Below are 17,810 nucleotides of genomic sequence, written 5' to 3' on the forward strand. Positions count from 1 at the left end.
TAAATAAATAAATAAATAAATAAATAAATAAAGTGCGGAATGTAATTTATTTAGGCCTAACAGTAGCGTTCTAGGATAACGAACGGTTGCATCGTATTGGCGAGGCATTATCCTTGAATGGAAGTATGGAAAATACATTCAAATAACAATAGATTATGTAAGAAAATTTTGTCTACGACTTCATTGTTGTTGTTATATAACTTGTATATTTTCAGTTTGATGGGCGGTGGCCCTTAACATGAATAAATATTAGATTAGATTAATCAGAAACCGAAGGGAGAAGGTCACCCGCGAGCTCAGACACAATATTCTCAAGAGATCGGAACGCAAGTCAACAAACTTCCATAATCTTTCTATGCCTGTGTACCCATGGAGGTTTTATACTAATTACGACGAAAGCCTAAGAAGGGCCACAGTCCCCTGTGGTATATTCCGCTCTGCGTCTGGATGCGCCCCATAGACGTGTGTACATATGCCACGGGACTGTGGAAGGGCGAAGAAAGTTCTCAGCGGAACGTCCTTGACTAACATATTATAGGGCTACTTGAGCGTCCCGGAATTTGCTGAAAGGATATCCGGGTGTCATGAACCAGGAAGTTCATCGCTCTCGATCAAAACGTCATACAATTACGACACTGCTTAGGAGTTACGGACCGAACAGGTGCTAGAACTGCGCTGATAATGGCAGATGATTATCATGGCGATGGGAGGTAAATTACTCTGTTTTGCAAAGTCAACAATCACTGGTCTTTAACTACAGACGTGGGGCGACCTGATCTGAAAGTTAGTGGAATTGCAGGACTTAGCTTGCACGGTTCAAACTGCGTTACAACATTGTCAACTACCCTGAAGTTCAGGACAAGCCAGCGCCCGCGCCCGGCACTTTCGAGGGACTTCCTCACACAAGGAACCACTTTCCACATTACATGGTCTTTCACGGATATCGATCGTCGGCCCATGACTCCAAAGTGCGTAGTGTTAACATGAAACACGTTTATTTATCAACAATTTGTCCAGTTATTTTTGCCCTTCTGCAGCTCTTTGCAAAGACTACACAAGAACATATTTCAGTGAATTCGGACATTACCAGTCAGGTGGAAGTGTTAGCTCGAACTATTCCCCAGACCGTGCTAACTTTTCTGAACAGATATGTTTCGAATTATTTGTACTGGGACTTCCGAGTTAACCAATTCGAACAGTTTACTTTCCACGATTTTGAAAGCAGCCTGTTAGGAAACGAAACACAGCAGCATGACAGGAGCATGTCCCCATGGACTGTTCGTTTTCCAATTCGACAGTTCAGAAGGACCAACACTTGGAAGTTGCTTAGTGATCAGCTGCTTGGAAGAACTGGAGAGATTTTCTATCTGAGAGAAGTGAAAACTGTCGGTGTTTGGAAGACAGACCAAACCTTAAAGCACAGCTGCGCAAGTGCAGATGAGAACGATGTTTTCATGTTTGTATTTCTGAATACAAATTGGGAGAAAAACGACTATGGTGAATTGCAGTTGCATGGCTTGTTAGGTGTAGACAAAGTAGTACATCCCAAACCAGGCCGAATTGTCTTTGCTTCTTGCAAAACCACCTTCATTATTAAACCGCCCTCTATGGCATCAAGCAAAGGTTTGAAAGTTTTGGTTGTCAGGGCAACCAGAGCCGAAGAGCTGAGTGAAAAATCTGAGGCAGACGAGACTGGTGATGAGGAAGACTTTAAGAAAAGGCTTTCTGAAAATGAAAAAGATCTTCCAGCAATATTCTTGGAAGATGTGAAGCAATTCGAACCTGCTGAACATTTAGTTCGACGCTATTCTCTGAATAGTACCACAGGCATACATATCTTCGATGATGTGTTGGATAATTCAGTTGTAGAAGCTCTTGTCAATTTCGTAATTGCTAATGCAACATATCAGGAAAACACACCTGATGATGGGTCCGATAATGTGTACTGGATATCAGGTAAGTGTGTGTAGTACATACAAATGTAGAGTTTGTCCAACTACTTTTTGACCAAATGAGTGTTTCATGTTTAGCTATGAGTTCAGCTTTATACACCAGCAGGTGGGGGTCAACTTTGGGTCACACCAACAACATTAACCTGTGACTAACCCCCCCCCCCCCCCCCACCCAGTGAAGTCCGCATACACTCACCATTGATAACGATGTATTTGGGCCAATCCATGGTGCCAGACCCTATAAAGTTGGGCCAAGTTCAGAATATTAGCCAACCTCCTACATACACCAATGTATTGCTGTGTTGCTGTGTATTACACACACACAAACACACACATACAAATATATATACCGTATATATATATATATATATATATATATATATATATATATATATATATATATATATATATATATATATATATATATATATGTATAATGAGAATTCTCATTAGTTTCTACATTAAATTTCCGCGCTACACAACACTTGGGAACCTGTCATATTACGAAATACCTTTCTAGTATATATATATATATATATATATATATATATATATATATATATATATATATATATATATATATATATATATATATATATATATATATATATATATATATATATATATATATATATACTGAGAATCTAGGAACTTGTTGTTGTCACTCTACAGGCTGTTTCATGCTCTAAGCAATCATCAGGAGTGAGGATTTGGTGGGAGTTAGGGCTGTTTTTATTGTAGCAGGTGGGTATGCATATGCAAATGAGCAGTTGCGGCCAATGTCAGGTCAGTTATTAATGAGGAGGAAATTGCTTTTGTGTCTGCATTTTGAGAGGAATTCTGTTCACTTGTTAAGGGTTGATTTGCTGTCTGAATAGATTATATGGAGTTTTTCTGTTATGCAGAGGTTACAGCGTTTAGTTTTATTTGAATAGGGGAGCCCTATCAATGATTGACCATTTGATATCGTAGCTTCTGTTGTTATCTTTGAGTTTCCATATGAATTTTGAAAGTTCTGTGCTGTTTCTGTGCTTGGCTGTTTTCAACGTATACTTGTGGTATCATGTGAATCTTTGTTTGAAAGTTGAGTCTGTGAGTCCGATGTAGTGTTTCTGATCATCGTTTGTTGTGACTGTGGCTTTGCATATTATTGAAGAGGTGAGGTGGTTTCCTGAGAGTGGGCTGTCGTCTTTTTTTGCGGCAGTAGCATGACTTTTCTGCCGCAACTGCCACAAAAAAGACCTGCTACAATAAAAACAGCCCTAATCCTGCCAAATCCTCATTCCTGATGATTGCTTAGCGCATGAAACAGCCTGTTGAGTGACAACTACAAGTTCCTAGATTCTCAGTATTACCACCCTGCAGAATTGCATTGAGCACTACACTTTGCCTGCATTGACAAGCAAATCGCCTTTGGTGTATATATATATATATATATATATATATATATATATATATATATATATATATATATATATATATATATATATATATATATATATATCTATCTATCTATCTATCTATCTATCTATCTATCTCTATCTATCTATCTATCTATCTATCTATCTATCTATCTATCTATATATATATATATATATATATATATATATATATATATATATATATATATATATATATATATATATATATATATATATATATATATATATATATATATATATATATATATACACACAAAATGTATACAATGTGCCCTCCCGGTTATCACCATAATGGCTTTATTGCAACCTCTGAACTTGGGCACAGAGAGTACGGTTAGTACGGTTATAGCTAGACTTGCATTATATAATACATATCTTTCAGGATACCCTTTGGATGTGTTTGTGAGGACCAATATTTGGAAAGTCACCCAGCAACTTGTCAAATACATCAGTGGACAAGAAGGTTTCATGCCATACGATGTCTCCTGTAATCTCATCAGAGTGTCTGACCACAGTAAAATCCACATAGACTGTTCTCATTCCGTGGATGAATTCACAGTCTTGTTCTACCTCAACAAAGATTGGAAGGTGATATTGCAGTGCTGTTGTTTTGTCTTCGAAAGGAAAACTTTACATTTTGATCAGTACAAGCTAACTGCGTGGCTAGCTGGCAAATCAGTGCAATATTTTTGTAAAGAGAGAGAAAAAACAGGCATGGTATGAAATTTTCCTTAAGGCCAGGAATATTAAATTATTCCTCAGAGTCAATGCTTGTACTTCAGCCAATTTGGAAATTTTTTAAATTGCGACAAATGCAGTATATATTTATTGTTGATAAATGAATTCTTGTCAGGACTAAAATTCACATGTCAACAATAACATTGGAAATTACATAAATGCAGACTTTTTCATCCCTGGGTATTGCAATGTGATTTTAGGAATGAAAAACCACAGAATAACAAGTTGTGTTTTACAAGTAAATAAATATTTATTTTTGTATCTTTGTAGGTGGAATACAATGGAGAAACGGTGTTCTTTGATGATGACTATGAACCAATATTGGCAATCAAGCCAAAATACGGTAGAATAGCCGTATTCAACTGTGGAATACTTCATTCGGCAAGGCCACCTAGCTCACTTGTAAATGGTAGGGGCCAATTTTTTTTGTTTGCTAGTCTTTTTTAATTTTTGATTTTTGGAAACTAAGACAGTGTTAATTCTTCTTACCACAAGAGCTTTAAAATGAACCACCAACAAGCTTCAGTGATAGATCAGAAAAGAATCATAAAAATTTGAGAGTTCGAATATCTTTCCCCGAGGTGTGTTCTACCTTACCTTGTTGACCAGGCCTAACTTGAATTAATTGACTTTTATTGGCTTTAACATTACTTTCCTTGCAGAAAGTCATAAAAATCCCTTGGATACAGGTAACCTCTTTGATAAGAGTTTGTTTCAAGAACTCTTTCTTCCGGCCTCTGATCACTTACTCAGCAATGCTTCTAACATTTCATTGTTTGTTCTTTGCCAGGTGCTCGCTATACCTTCGCGGTCAAAGTATCCAGACTTGAAAAGTTCCAGACGACAGATGATGTGCATGATGATGTGAACGTGATCAGGGAATTCCTTGAAGATGCGAGTGAGGACGAGATGAAAAATGTCGATGTGGCAGCAGTTGAGCAACTTTTGAAGAAAGTTAGCAAAGGCACTGCCAGCAAACAAGAAGTGGAGCAGTGTCTTAAGATGTTTGAAGACAGGGAAAAGGAGGACATCTTCCGCAATATTTAAACTTTTCATGAATTCATAATGGTTCATGTGTGTCATTCCTGCAATTCTTATTAAGCCTTTTCATTGAGATGACTTATTACCAAGAGGCTGAAGCCCCAATAGTTCCATTTTTTTTACTTTTTTTTTCAAAAAGCATCATTCAATCTCTCACTGCCTCTCAATTAGACCTTTTCAGCTTCACTAAAGCTGTGTTTCAGTTATGATGTAGCCACCACATACAGGCTGTCAGTGCAGAGATCACATGAATTCAAATCCTGGCTGAACAGCGCCCTCATCATTACACAGCATGACTAATGGACTAAGCATTTTAAAACTATGAAATTAGGTACAGCATTATAAATGATTACCAAAAGGTCACATTGTAATTTCGTATATTTTCACTGGGCAATGTGCAAAATTCCTTTTAAAGCTTTAATTGGCAGCCATATTTTGGGTTGCACAAACAGATGTTTCTACAAATTTAGTCACACAGCACATTTCTTATGCAAATGAAGTACAAGCAGAAGTACATCTTTAAGCGAGTAAAATACCATGACATACATTGAGTCTGAAATCATAAAATAATGTGAAATGATCCCGCTTTGTGAATGTTGACCTTTAGTGATGTGCAACGATTTATAATGATGTTATTGACTCACATATAATACTTGTGATGCTGTAAAATGGGGACCTGCACCATACCAGTTAATTACTTTCACACATTTTTTTTTTGGTCTGTGTAAAAATTACAGAAGTTGATCAAAGTTTTTACAATGTAAGAACATTAACTTTCAACACTATGTTGAAACCATTAAACATTGTTTTCCCGCATTATGACAGTGTTAGTCAGAATACAACAGATACCATCGCACTCTGCATTAACAAATATGTTCCTCAGTGTCAACTCAAACAATTTCTCCACCCCTGACTCAGCTTTGGTAGTTCCATCACTACACACAAATATCACTCAAAATTAATTGAACTATTTATATATTTTACTCTTCATATTTAGATTTGTTGGACATTATTCTGTACTATTTTTGCAAGTCATGTCCATGACAATAATGATTGTTTTGTATTTTATGTTGTGCAGCTAACATTTTCGAAAAAAATAAAAAATACAACTGCACCTGTTGATTTCAACAAGCCACATGGCTTAATTCATACTTGTTAAAAATCATGGAAATGAATGTTGATTTCAGAGAGATCTTTATGATTGATTGCTGATCACGTTGAGTTAGTTTACAAAATTAATATCGATATATTTATATGCGATGGTTCTTGCCAAGCCTTGACATTTTCTCCTGGGTCAAAGACCCAGAGATTTCATCCATGTATTTGTGTGCAATGTATTGCTGTCGTGGGTACCATAGACAGTATAGGGGAACGATTATCTATGATACAATGAACCCATCCAGTCAGGGTCATATGTCAGTACCAGGTCAAGTGATCCAAACCAGCACAGTACATGTAAAGCTTGTCACATGACGTGTATTTTAACAGACATGACCATTTTAAGGTATCCAAACAAACTTCATAAACATGAGTTTCAAAGCTTTGTCTGGCTATTGAAGAAATACATACCAATTTGTGACTCTGGTGATTGTTGACCTGACTTGACCTTCAAGTGCCACTCTATGTCACACTGCCATGTGTGTTATGGTCATCTTCCGGGTGGGTCGACTTTTACGGTAATTTTTGAACAATTAAATAATACCTGCATATTAAGAGGGAAACAGCTGTGATAATTGAAATTACAAGATCACACAAAATGTTGTGTTTTTATGGAAGTTTATTTCAATCTTTATTACGCAGCCTCTTAACATTTGAAGTGTAATATTCTTTGTCGAAGATAAATAATATTAAATAAAATGAACAGAGTGTGTAGTAACTGTCTTTACTGATACATATTGCAATATGCTACTGCACAGATTTTAGTACTAACTGAATCCAAAGTGCACAATCTTTCTATGAAACATGCTATTTCTGTGTTTATTGGCCATAGCACATGACATAACAAGTACAGAAATTCAGTACAACACAAAGTGTTTATTTTTTCAAAACATCCTTTTTTTTGGTAATTTTTTCTGCATTTTCATGGTCAAGGTTTGCATTTATCAAAGTGCATGCATTATATAAAGTTTGATGAGAATAAATGCACAATTCCACTGATTAAAATTACGAATTTTGAGATCTAGGAACCAATGATTTCTTTCCATATCTTTCATCCCTACATTCCTGTGGTACAGTCCAACTACAGGACAGGACAAAATAGGATGATATTCCCTCCTTGCTCAGGTTGAGATGGTGACACTAACAACTGACCAGCCATGGGGACCTGGTATGATTATCAAGTTGTAGATGGCCCCACTTTGGCTGGGAATTAGTTGTCACCAATTAGTGAGCTAACACTGACTGACACAGATTGTCAATTAACCCTATATTGAGGTTACCACATGTATAATTTTCCTTCTAGGCAGTGTCAGGGTAGGCCAGTTTTCAAAGACAAATACTGAAGGAGATGAACTGCACACTAAGGATTGCTGAAAAGGAATTCTCTAAGTGTGCATATATAGTAACTTCAGCAAATGAAAACACCAACTTTGGATCTTAAAGTGACAGTCAGATGTTGAATAAAAAAAGTGGTGTTTGTATGTTAATGAGTCAAGACAACATACATATTTGTGATTTCATTCTACCTTTAACGGCTCTTTTTGCTCTGATCAAAAAAGCTTGAACTTTAAGAAATCACACTATACAGCAATATTTTTCACAGCGCTGTTTAAAATGACGCTAAGATTTGTCTCTGAACCCATTTCCACCGCAGACCAACAACACATTGTAGTGAGACTTAATCATTGTGTATACATATACATATATATATATATATATATATATATATATATATATATATATATATATATATATATATATATATATATATATATATATATATATATATATATATATATATATGACAAAAGATGTTTACAAACGTGCAATTCCTACGGAAAATGAACATTGAAAAAACAATGATCACCACATAATAACCACATATTTTTTTCTAGATGGATTAGGCGTACTCCTCGTACAAACTAGTGTATAAAGAATTCAAGTCAGACAGTAAAAAGTTTGTTCACACAAGGTGGTACTTGCTTTCATCAAGACTGTGTGGCAACAGCAAACTTGAAATGTTGCCAAGGCTTGTTCGCTTCATGATATCTGATTGTCAGCATTTAGTACAAGTTACAAATTGTGGTGAAGATTCTACTATAAAATCCATTGCACTGACGCCATCATAACTTTGCATGGGTAATTTTGAAGGTCAACTTCATGATAGCAATTAACTAAACAGAAATTGTTACACATTATTTTTCGTTCCTAATCTATACTTATATGCAATAATATATGCACGGGTGACTTCCTATAATCAGACACTACAAGGGACTAGAAATTCAGGCAAATCACGATGCTAGCATGAATGTTTGCCAGCTTACAGAGAAGGCAGAGCATTGGAATTACAGTATAATCTCTGTGTTTTTAAAAAAAAGAACTTACGATGAGACTTACAGCTAGGATTACAAGTCGGTACTGATCAAGAAATAGACTAACACAAAAATTCTCAGAAATTTCTCTAGACTGAAAATATATATAGATATATACATATACCCTTCTACTGGTAATAGACTAAAATGTCTACATATTATTATGAAGACTACGACCCACAAGTTTCACCGAATAGAGATGCTATACCTGAACTATTTCAAGAGATATATATGTGAAGCGGTCATTGCTAGCTATATACAATTATAGGAAAGTTGATTTTACAGTCTAAAATAGTTTCTATTGTGGACTAAATTGCAATTACCGTATGCCACAAAGGTACGACACAAGATTTTTTCTCTGTTTGAAATTTTATCAAAAAGACTAAGAAATAACATTTTAAATGTATTTATAGAGAGTGCTTATACAATACTGTGCATTTTATTGTTCTAGGATTGACTATAAATTATACAGTTGGCATGATCATGGCAATTGAAATCAGCTATAGATATTGATATGTGAATCTCGTCATAAATTGACATCTAATCAACTCATAGTGACAACGTTCAAATTAGTTTGGTTCAGTTTTAGCATAGGGCAGTAAAAGACTGGCAAGAAATCATGAGATTTGATTTGTCCGCTGAAAAATTTGCACTTGCAAGCTTTCTTTGAAGGCACAACATAAATATATTGGTATAGAGCCTTTAGTCCTCTGAATATGAATTAGCCTCTGTTTTGATTGCAAGATGCAGTACCATGTGATCAGGTTTATCCAATCACGAGGCACATAGTTCCAAGGTACCCTCTGAAGTATTCCTTCAAGTTGTGATTCAGATCGAAACCGGCCAAAAAAGTGTGAGACTTGTTTTTGTTCCATCATAAATCCTTTTTTCAACCTTGTACTTTCATATCAGCAAGGGTTGGTAAGACTTCTGAGTAAGTTTGTAAATGATGTATGAAATGATCCACACACTACAGATATAATTATGTGGACTCTGATGTCCATCTTTACTATATGTGTTTGATTATCATAATTGCTATATTTTTGACATACTTTTATGATTACAGGAATCTTCAGCTAAAAAGTGTGCAATGTTCAAATGAATATACCGCTACACGATAATCAGCCTCTGAATGGGTTAGCTGTCTTACTCAGAACAATACACATGGACATCAAAATCTTGATAAAGCATTTTTTACATCAAAGCAGTCCAGTCATAGTAGCTACTGATGATGACAAAATTCTTTTTGAATTTCGTCAAAAATGTTTGTGGGTGGAACTTGAAGTTGGGCAACCAGTTTTGCCCTTTCAACACTAGATTTTGATATATCCCCATGGTTTTCAGTAGGGTGGTTGAACCCACACACAAGGTGAAATGGAGTAAAAGTGTAAATCTTACACTGGGAATCTTACTTGGCTTGGATACTGTCTATAATATTCCCATATTTTACTTCAATACTTGGCAATGGGCAGAGTATCTGTTCTATGACATATTAAAGCTAAAAAGATGAACAGTATTACGAAAGTATAACCACAGCACTCACTGGCTAGGTTCATATTATCTGTGTCATTGACAGCAAAGTCTACACACACATGGTGGAACCTGTATAGACTAAACACATGTATATGTTTACATATAAGTTTTCCTGTCCCCTGCCCTGACAGGCTCCATTATACGGATTACCTCTACTGTCTGAACCTCTGTATACCAGCCTCTGTTCTAAATGTAACTGATGTTTGCCCTAGATTTTTACCCATGTGTACAGATCACCAGAACAGACCAGCTCATGTCACGTCAGATTTCAATTACAACTTACTTTCCCAACAATAAAACTTCAAGGCATTTTAACTTACCAGAATAGTACAATTAAACAGATTATAATTTTATAATATACATATAAAGCCATTTTTTTTCAGTTTCTTTCTGAATACCTTTTCATTGAAATTATGAATATAATGAATGTTGATTTCAATTTAATGTACGCCATTTAATGTCATTAACGACAGTTTATAGAAATTAATATATTCTAAGAAAGAATTACACAAGTGCATGTACCTAGATCCAATTAAGGTATGGAATATGCTGATTGTTCTACCTTGGTAACTGGGCTAGTACAACTTGAAATGGGGTGGGTTTTACCCTCAGAAAGTGGATGACATATGCCGACAGGAAGACAATTATCTAGAAGGATTTTGCTGTGATGATATGGTAAGATATCCTCTCCTTTAAGATTTATGATTTAATCTTCTAATCCGCTACTGTTCAGTTGCAGTATTATCCTCCTTAAACTCTAGACAGTCTGTTTACCATCATCTTGACTGTGCCATAAGAAAGTTAATACCATCTACAATTTACCCGTTGCCTTTCGCTTTCATAAGGATGTCATGATCCTGAGGTCAGCGACAAAAGTGAACTCAAAGCAGTAAATGATATTGACCGATGACTGCATGCATGAAATTGTATTCAGAGGTATGGTTCATACCTTTTAATTAATTCTGATACTATGGATGGCGACCTGGGCTTGACTTACCTGATACGACCACTGTTTCACACACAAGCATGTAATAGGTGTAATTATCTAGAAATACTGATGCTATAGCTAAATTAAGTTAACAAATTGATTGGCTTAGAGAGTCGGACATCGTATGGCTACCTGGTCAAGATATAGTATAAAACTGAATTTCTGAATTTTACTGCAGTTTTTGCTCATGATTAAGTTCAATTTGATTCCAGCGCAGTCAAAGGAACTGTTAGACCGAGGAATCAATGACAGAATACTAAAGACAATTACTAAGGATAAAAGACACGCAGAGTGGGCTTAAACCTATCATACCTATACAAGTACAGTATAGAAGCAAACTATGGGTAGGTGACATGACACCGTATCTCTACATTCCTTCTGAATAAGCTTGACTACTTGGAAATATATTATATGCCCATACAAACTGGTACAAAAGTGATTTTTTTACTGTGCCTTTTTTTTTGACAATAGGCCCTACGACTGCAGCCTGCCAGTATACAGTGAGGGCTAATCATGTTTTTACATTGATTGAGCTAATCAAATTCTACTGCTGACTTCACATTTGACAGGCATATTGGCAGTAGCTATCTCACAGAACTACTGTTATACCGGACTTTTTGATTAGAATAATTTACATCTCATTTCAAGTGACATTACACAATCCAGGATTGGTGATGACTCCCTTGAATATTCCTATTTGCTGAATCAAAGCTTTCCTTTATGCCTACACACAAGGTGTGCGACTGACAAAGTGAAATTGGCAAGTTAATTCAACAATGTGAGCCAGAGAAACCAAAGAACATTCATGGGGGCCATTCTGACATGCTACAGCGCCCTCTATAGTCATACTCCAACTGTCACTTTGTTTCTTTCTTTTAAAGGTATGCTGTTATTGTTTTGCTTCTGTTGTCTTTGATTGCCATCACTACATCTTTGTGGTTGTTCCCTGGTTGTTCACAATACTGCTGATTAAGTCGATTGGCAACGGGAATATGATAGTGGAATTCTTCTCGGCAGAGATGGTGTTCAGTGTCTGCAGGTAGCGGAGCTGCAGAGCTGACGGGGATTGGCTGATCACGTCGGCAGCCTCTTTCAACGCCCGGGACGCGTTCTGTTCACCTTCAGCGGCAATCACCTATTGAAGGGATGAGAAGGGATATAAGAATATCAAGACAATATTCAAGTAGCAGGGCAGACATGGTAAAAAAGCCATGATTACAAGGAATTACAAAACTACACCAATACACTCATATTTACTTCAAAACTCGCGTGAACACTCTTCCGCAATGACTTGAACTGAGATGCATCACACAAAAGACGTCAGGGCGTACACACTATTGAAATTCAATGAGGTTGTTAAACCCCTTGCTTGTATTTTTCGAAAGCAGCAAATGGGAAAATCAAATTCATATCATGACGCTGAGTCCCATCTAGCTCATCTAGTTGATATCGCATGTCTGACACTTTCATTAGTGTGAGCCTACCAGACACAGGCAGTGAATTTAGGTTATTAATAGTGGCGCCGGCTGTTAGAGATTGTCAACCTCTTGCGCTAAATTCCTCCTCTGAGTCCTATACAGGTATCAGACTATTCATTCAAAATCAACCTCTTCTGATTGCAACATCTTAATCAAATTGGAAATATGTCATTTATCTCTATTGCATCAAGTTCCTCTTTTGTGATTTATTTGCAGAGAGCCACCACTTAGACTTTCAAATGCTGGTGATTGCGTACGTACTCTCTGACAGACATCACTTTTCAGATGATAAAGCTGTCTTCAGACAGTCAGCTGAAACAGCACATGGTCTTGTACGGACACTTTATCTGTCAGTAGGAAACACTTTTGACAGGTCCCGCTAACAGGACAGATGTCTTACAGAATAGATGATCAAATCGCCTATGCCTATAACATTACTCTGTGTGGGAAACTTATCATTCTCCAGTTCATTGATGTAAAAGTCAAGGTGATAATTCTCCTTAAAGCCCCAATAGCTGGGGATGCGTAATACACTGATCTCAGAATATCGTCAATTTTCCAAGAGTTTTCTTTGAATGAGACCCATTAACGACTGAAAAAGTGTATGACACTGTCATAAATGTCGAAAGAGGCATGTAAATTCAAACGTTTCAACATCCTTTTAGATTTCTTGCCATTTTCAAAAACTAATCATATGACAGAGGAAATAAAGGTTACAACAACAAAATGTTGGCCATCGTGTGTTGTGCATTCAAGTTAATGGCTTGTTTCTGGTATGATCACGATGTGTATGTGCAGGAAAAACTGTTTTTGTACTCTTCCGTTGGGTGCCATTTTATGAGTGCGACACCCGTTTATTTTTCAGCCTGTTAGAAAGTGTAGGCACTGTCTAAATCAGCTAGCACTAATACTTTTATACACATATCCTTCAGTCAGAACACTTACATAAAGCAACTTCAGGTTGAAAATAAAATCATGAAAATGATGCATAGAATTCCCAGCTAGTGGGGCTTCAATGCAGGATCACATTCACTCACTCACAATTACAATAGTCTCACAACAACCTTGAATATACATTGTGATAATCACATAATTTTTCTTTTCACTGTTCATTCATTTAAAGTAATGAGAAATTACAGAACCGTTTTTTTAGCATTCCACACAACGTCTTTACAAACACCTATACACTAAAACGCCCATAGACACTAAAGAACGATTTACAGTATACACTGGAATACGCTCTCATAGAGGTAAAGAAACTTTCAGTAAGTTAAGTGAAAGCAATTTTTCACAAATCATTGACCTTTGCAGCTGACATCTGGACATATTTGCATACGTGTGTATATCATCATGGCGCTCATAATATTTTAACCACTGAATTAACTTTTGCCAGCCCTGACTGTACTGCAGTGTTTGCATAGAAATGACATGTGTGGGGATATTTATCACTGGATATTCATTCTTATGGTCGAGTAATGCTCTATGCACACCTATTGGATGCCAGGCCTGGCAAAACTCGGCTCAAATTAACTGCCTAAAATATCTGCACTTCATTAATCAAATCCATTTTATTCTGTGCATCCGTTATATCTCAATTTCATAAAGCAAACACACTCCAACACGATACCGGCACACTGGAATTCTTAATAGTTTAAAAGAAAACACTTTTCCGGCAATATCTCAACATGACTCATTACGTTAATGCAGTAGTTTCCTTGACAAGTCAACAGAGCCATGGCAGAAGTGAAATTAAAGCACAGGTAGGTTCAAAGAGGCGTGGGTGCTGACCTTTACACTTTGACCCTGACTTTGCCAAGGAGTATGAAAAAGAAGGAGTACTCGAAGAAATCCAAAAACATAGGGCCAAAGTCCCTGAAGCTACTATAGACATGGATACAAAATTAAGTATTTCCTGACTGTTTGAAATTATCTCACTAAAGTCATCCTAGGGACATGTAAACCAAATATTAAAGCTGTCTGACCAGCGGTTTGAAAAAACAAGCGACTCAACAGTTGACAGAGCTCTGCTGTGTTATGTAGAGAATAACCTTTCGTGACACATGTATTGATGAAGGTGGATATCTTTGATAGCTCATTTAAGGATAGCCTGACCAAAAATGGAAAAAAATTCCGTAAAAATACAGATTTGCATATTTCATCAGACTATATTAGTCTATAATAGCAAATAAACGAGAGTTAATTACATTCTAATTAAAGTAAACAAGACTTGCTTAAATCAAGATTTACGTCATAATAAAACAGCATATCTGTCAGGTTACAAAGAATCTTGAGCTGGTTATCTTTTATTTTCATCCTATTAACCAAGCACATTTTAACTTTCAAATTAACATTGTAAGTAAGTTCTGTTGAATAAGTTGAGACTGTACATACTCAGAGAAAGTACACTGAAGAGACAAATGTTTGTAACTTAAGAAGTTCAAGGTCATCAAAAGCATTATAAGGAATCATATTACACTTTCATTGCACTGTTTACACAGATTGCATAATTGCTATAAATAGCACAAGGAATCTTACAGCCCAGCTTTACCATAAAAACCCTATCACTTTGACCACTCTTTTAATTGACCACTCTATTTTTTTCCTCAAAAAGTAATCTTATTTTATCCTTACCAAGTCAACCATAAATGGAAATTAGAACTTTCTCTATCTCTATTTATTTGACCACCCTATCATGACAAACTATTATGAGCAATTTCTTTTAGATAACATAAATGGTGGTTCAGAATATATCAAAGTTGGGATTCAGGAAAGTTGCCTTTACATGTTTTAATCCTCCAAGATGGTAAGCATTTCACTATGAACTGTCAAAAAAAGGTGAACTTTCTGATAATTCCACGTTAAAATTATTTGGCTTTGATGATTTCCTAATTAATTCAATTATTTAAAATCATATTAATTATTTTTTTCTGGGTGAATTGATAGGGTTTATACAGTACAAGAATTACAATGTAATTACAATGTAAGTCGAACTTTGACCAAAAATGACAAAAAAATTCCTTAAAAATACACATTTGCATATTTCATTACAATTTGAACAAATCTAAGTTGGGTTATCCCTAGGGACCTGTATACCAAATAACAAAGCTGTCTTACCAGCGGTTATGAAGAAGAAGATTTTTTACCAAAAACACCTTTTTTGGCATTAATTTGCCTATTTTCAACAATATCAAAAAATTAAAAAAACTAGTTTCTCAAAATCATGTTTTTCATCTACACAACAAATATCAAATCAGTAAGTACTGCGGTTCTCAAGATATTTGAGTGGACGGACGCCTCACAAACGGACATACATACATACATACATACATACATACATACATACATACATACAGACTGACGCCGGACGGATACCCATCCCAATAGCTGCTATAGACTATAGTCTATAGTAGCTAAAAATGCACCTACAATATTTTTGATTGTAAAACACATAACAAGCTTCATTATATTATTAAATTATAATGAAAAGGAGTGTATTTTAAGTGTTTTGCAAGGATAAAAAAGATGTGATGGTAGTTTCTGAAAAATAACTATGAGTAAATCTATGATGAATAGATAAAGTGATAGACAGAAAATAGATTTTTACCTTGGCTCTTGCTTCCCTAGCAGCTTCAGCCTCCGCAGCCATGGCACGCTGGAGTTGAACTGGTAGGCGTACATCTTTGCTGTAAATTCAACAAAAACACAAAGCATTCAAAAAAATAAGTCCTGATGGAAGAGATTCTCAAGAATTGCAGGCACTCACTACATATGTATACATTTTTGTGTCATGAGTGTCAGTGATAGTGTGGCATATATTAGAGATAGTATCAATTTACTGTATGTATATCCCCAGGTATTGACTTTTGGATTGATTGTACAGCATGGATACACAAACAAAGTAACAATTTCTGTCATCAATTTGACAGGGACATTTAATGCTGCTGGCTACTTCTTGTGAGTTTTGCTTGTAATTAAATGTTCACTTTGTCTTGCAAAAGCCAAAATAAACCCCACCGAATCCTATATCCTTTCACAATCAATTTCAGCATGCCACATGAATTCTCCAATTAAGATAATTTTAAGAAGTGGCAAAAGTATGTCATTATGTTGTAAATTGAATTACATTGATGGCATTGAGGTGAAACCACTGTTTTCATGATGATACATGTATTGAAAACATCTGATCGCAAAGTGAACTTTATGACATACTAAAGACAAAGAGAGAAAAGTGGCAATTGTTCATTATCAGCAAACTCAAATCAACAAATTTTTTTCAGGGCTAGCTTATATTCCAATATTTTACCTTTTAATATAATATAATGTAATAAATCATATATGAATATATATATACGGTATATCTATACGGTATATATATATATATATATATATATATATATATATATATATATATATATAAACAGCATAAAATAAAACAAGATTTGCATGTATACTGCTGCTGCAGTTTAAGAGAATGGCAGTATTGCCATTGGCATCCATATTCATGGACAGTAACTCCCCATTCCCATCGGGTCACCGCACACTAACCTTCTGGCAAAGTCTCCAACTGAACTGTCAAAACAGTTAAATTATTCACTCCTTCACACGCTCTTGCAAAAGTAAAAATTAATTAACACCATTAACACCTGCGAGCTCTGTAATGGAATTCTAAATGAACAGGGCATACCTTTGAGAAAGCCACCAGGCAAAACGGAGTAAAACCATCGCTTTGAGACCAAATTAAATAAACTTCAGCGATAAATATTCCTTCACTAAACTAAAACCTAAGAGATAGCCAAGGGCACGCAAGCTCACTTGTGGTTTGAAAGAGCTGTTGTAATAAATTCCTACCGCAACAACTTATCTTGTATGAGTGCAAGAAAGCAGGGTAGTACTGACATTTTTCTTGTCGTGTTAGAATAGCCAACTACGTAAATTTACAAACACCTGACAAGTGTGGAATTTAGAAATGAAAGCCTGGAGCATGAAAGTTTTATTACTGATTGTAAAGCCAATTAAATGAATTCCGTTGGCAAATTGCTGGCATTAAATTTTCAAGGATAGGTACGAACTCTCCCTTGAGTTGGCCAGCAAATCTTGAGTATATCCGC

General features: G+C 35.7%; 2 protein-coding genes across 3 annotated transcripts in view; one reads left to right on the forward strand and one right to left on the reverse strand.

Annotated features, from left to right (window-relative positions):
• Positions 1 to 248: 248 nt before the first annotated feature.
• Positions 249 to 7,039, forward strand: LOC139114537 (uncharacterized). The gene is made up of 4 exons (XM_070676323.1): positions 249 to 1,956; positions 3,777 to 3,982; positions 4,403 to 4,541; positions 4,923 to 7,039. The coding sequence occupies exons 1-4, from the start codon at positions 927 to 929 to the stop codon at positions 5,177 to 5,179; spliced, it is 1,632 nt and encodes a 543-aa protein (XP_070532424.1). The 5' UTR covers positions 249 to 926; the 3' UTR covers positions 5,180 to 7,039.
• A 1,075-nt stretch (positions 7,040 to 8,114) lies between these two features.
• The window catches only part of LOC139114538 (band 7 protein AGAP004871-like), a 114,092-nt gene continuing 104,396 nt past the window's right edge, over positions 8,115 to 17,810 (reverse strand). The window contains exons 5-6 of one of the 2 annotated variants that reach the window (XM_070676325.1): positions 16,307 to 16,385; positions 8,115 to 12,359 (exon numbers count right to left, since the gene is read on the reverse strand). In XM_070676325.1, the coding sequence (XP_070532426.1) occupies positions 12,150 to 12,359; positions 16,307 to 16,385 (289 nt within the window). In that variant the 3' untranslated portion in view covers positions 8,115 to 12,149. The remainder of the gene's footprint in view (positions 12,360 to 16,306; positions 16,386 to 17,810) is intronic. The other variant, XM_070676324.1, reaches the window with a different exon arrangement.

The sequence above is a fragment of the Ptychodera flava genome, chromosome 16, assembly GCF_041260155.1.
Source record: "Ptychodera flava strain L36383 chromosome 16, AS_Pfla_20210202, whole genome shotgun sequence".
In the NCBI taxonomy this organism is placed as follows: domain Eukaryota; kingdom Metazoa; phylum Hemichordata; class Enteropneusta; family Ptychoderidae; genus Ptychodera; species Ptychodera flava.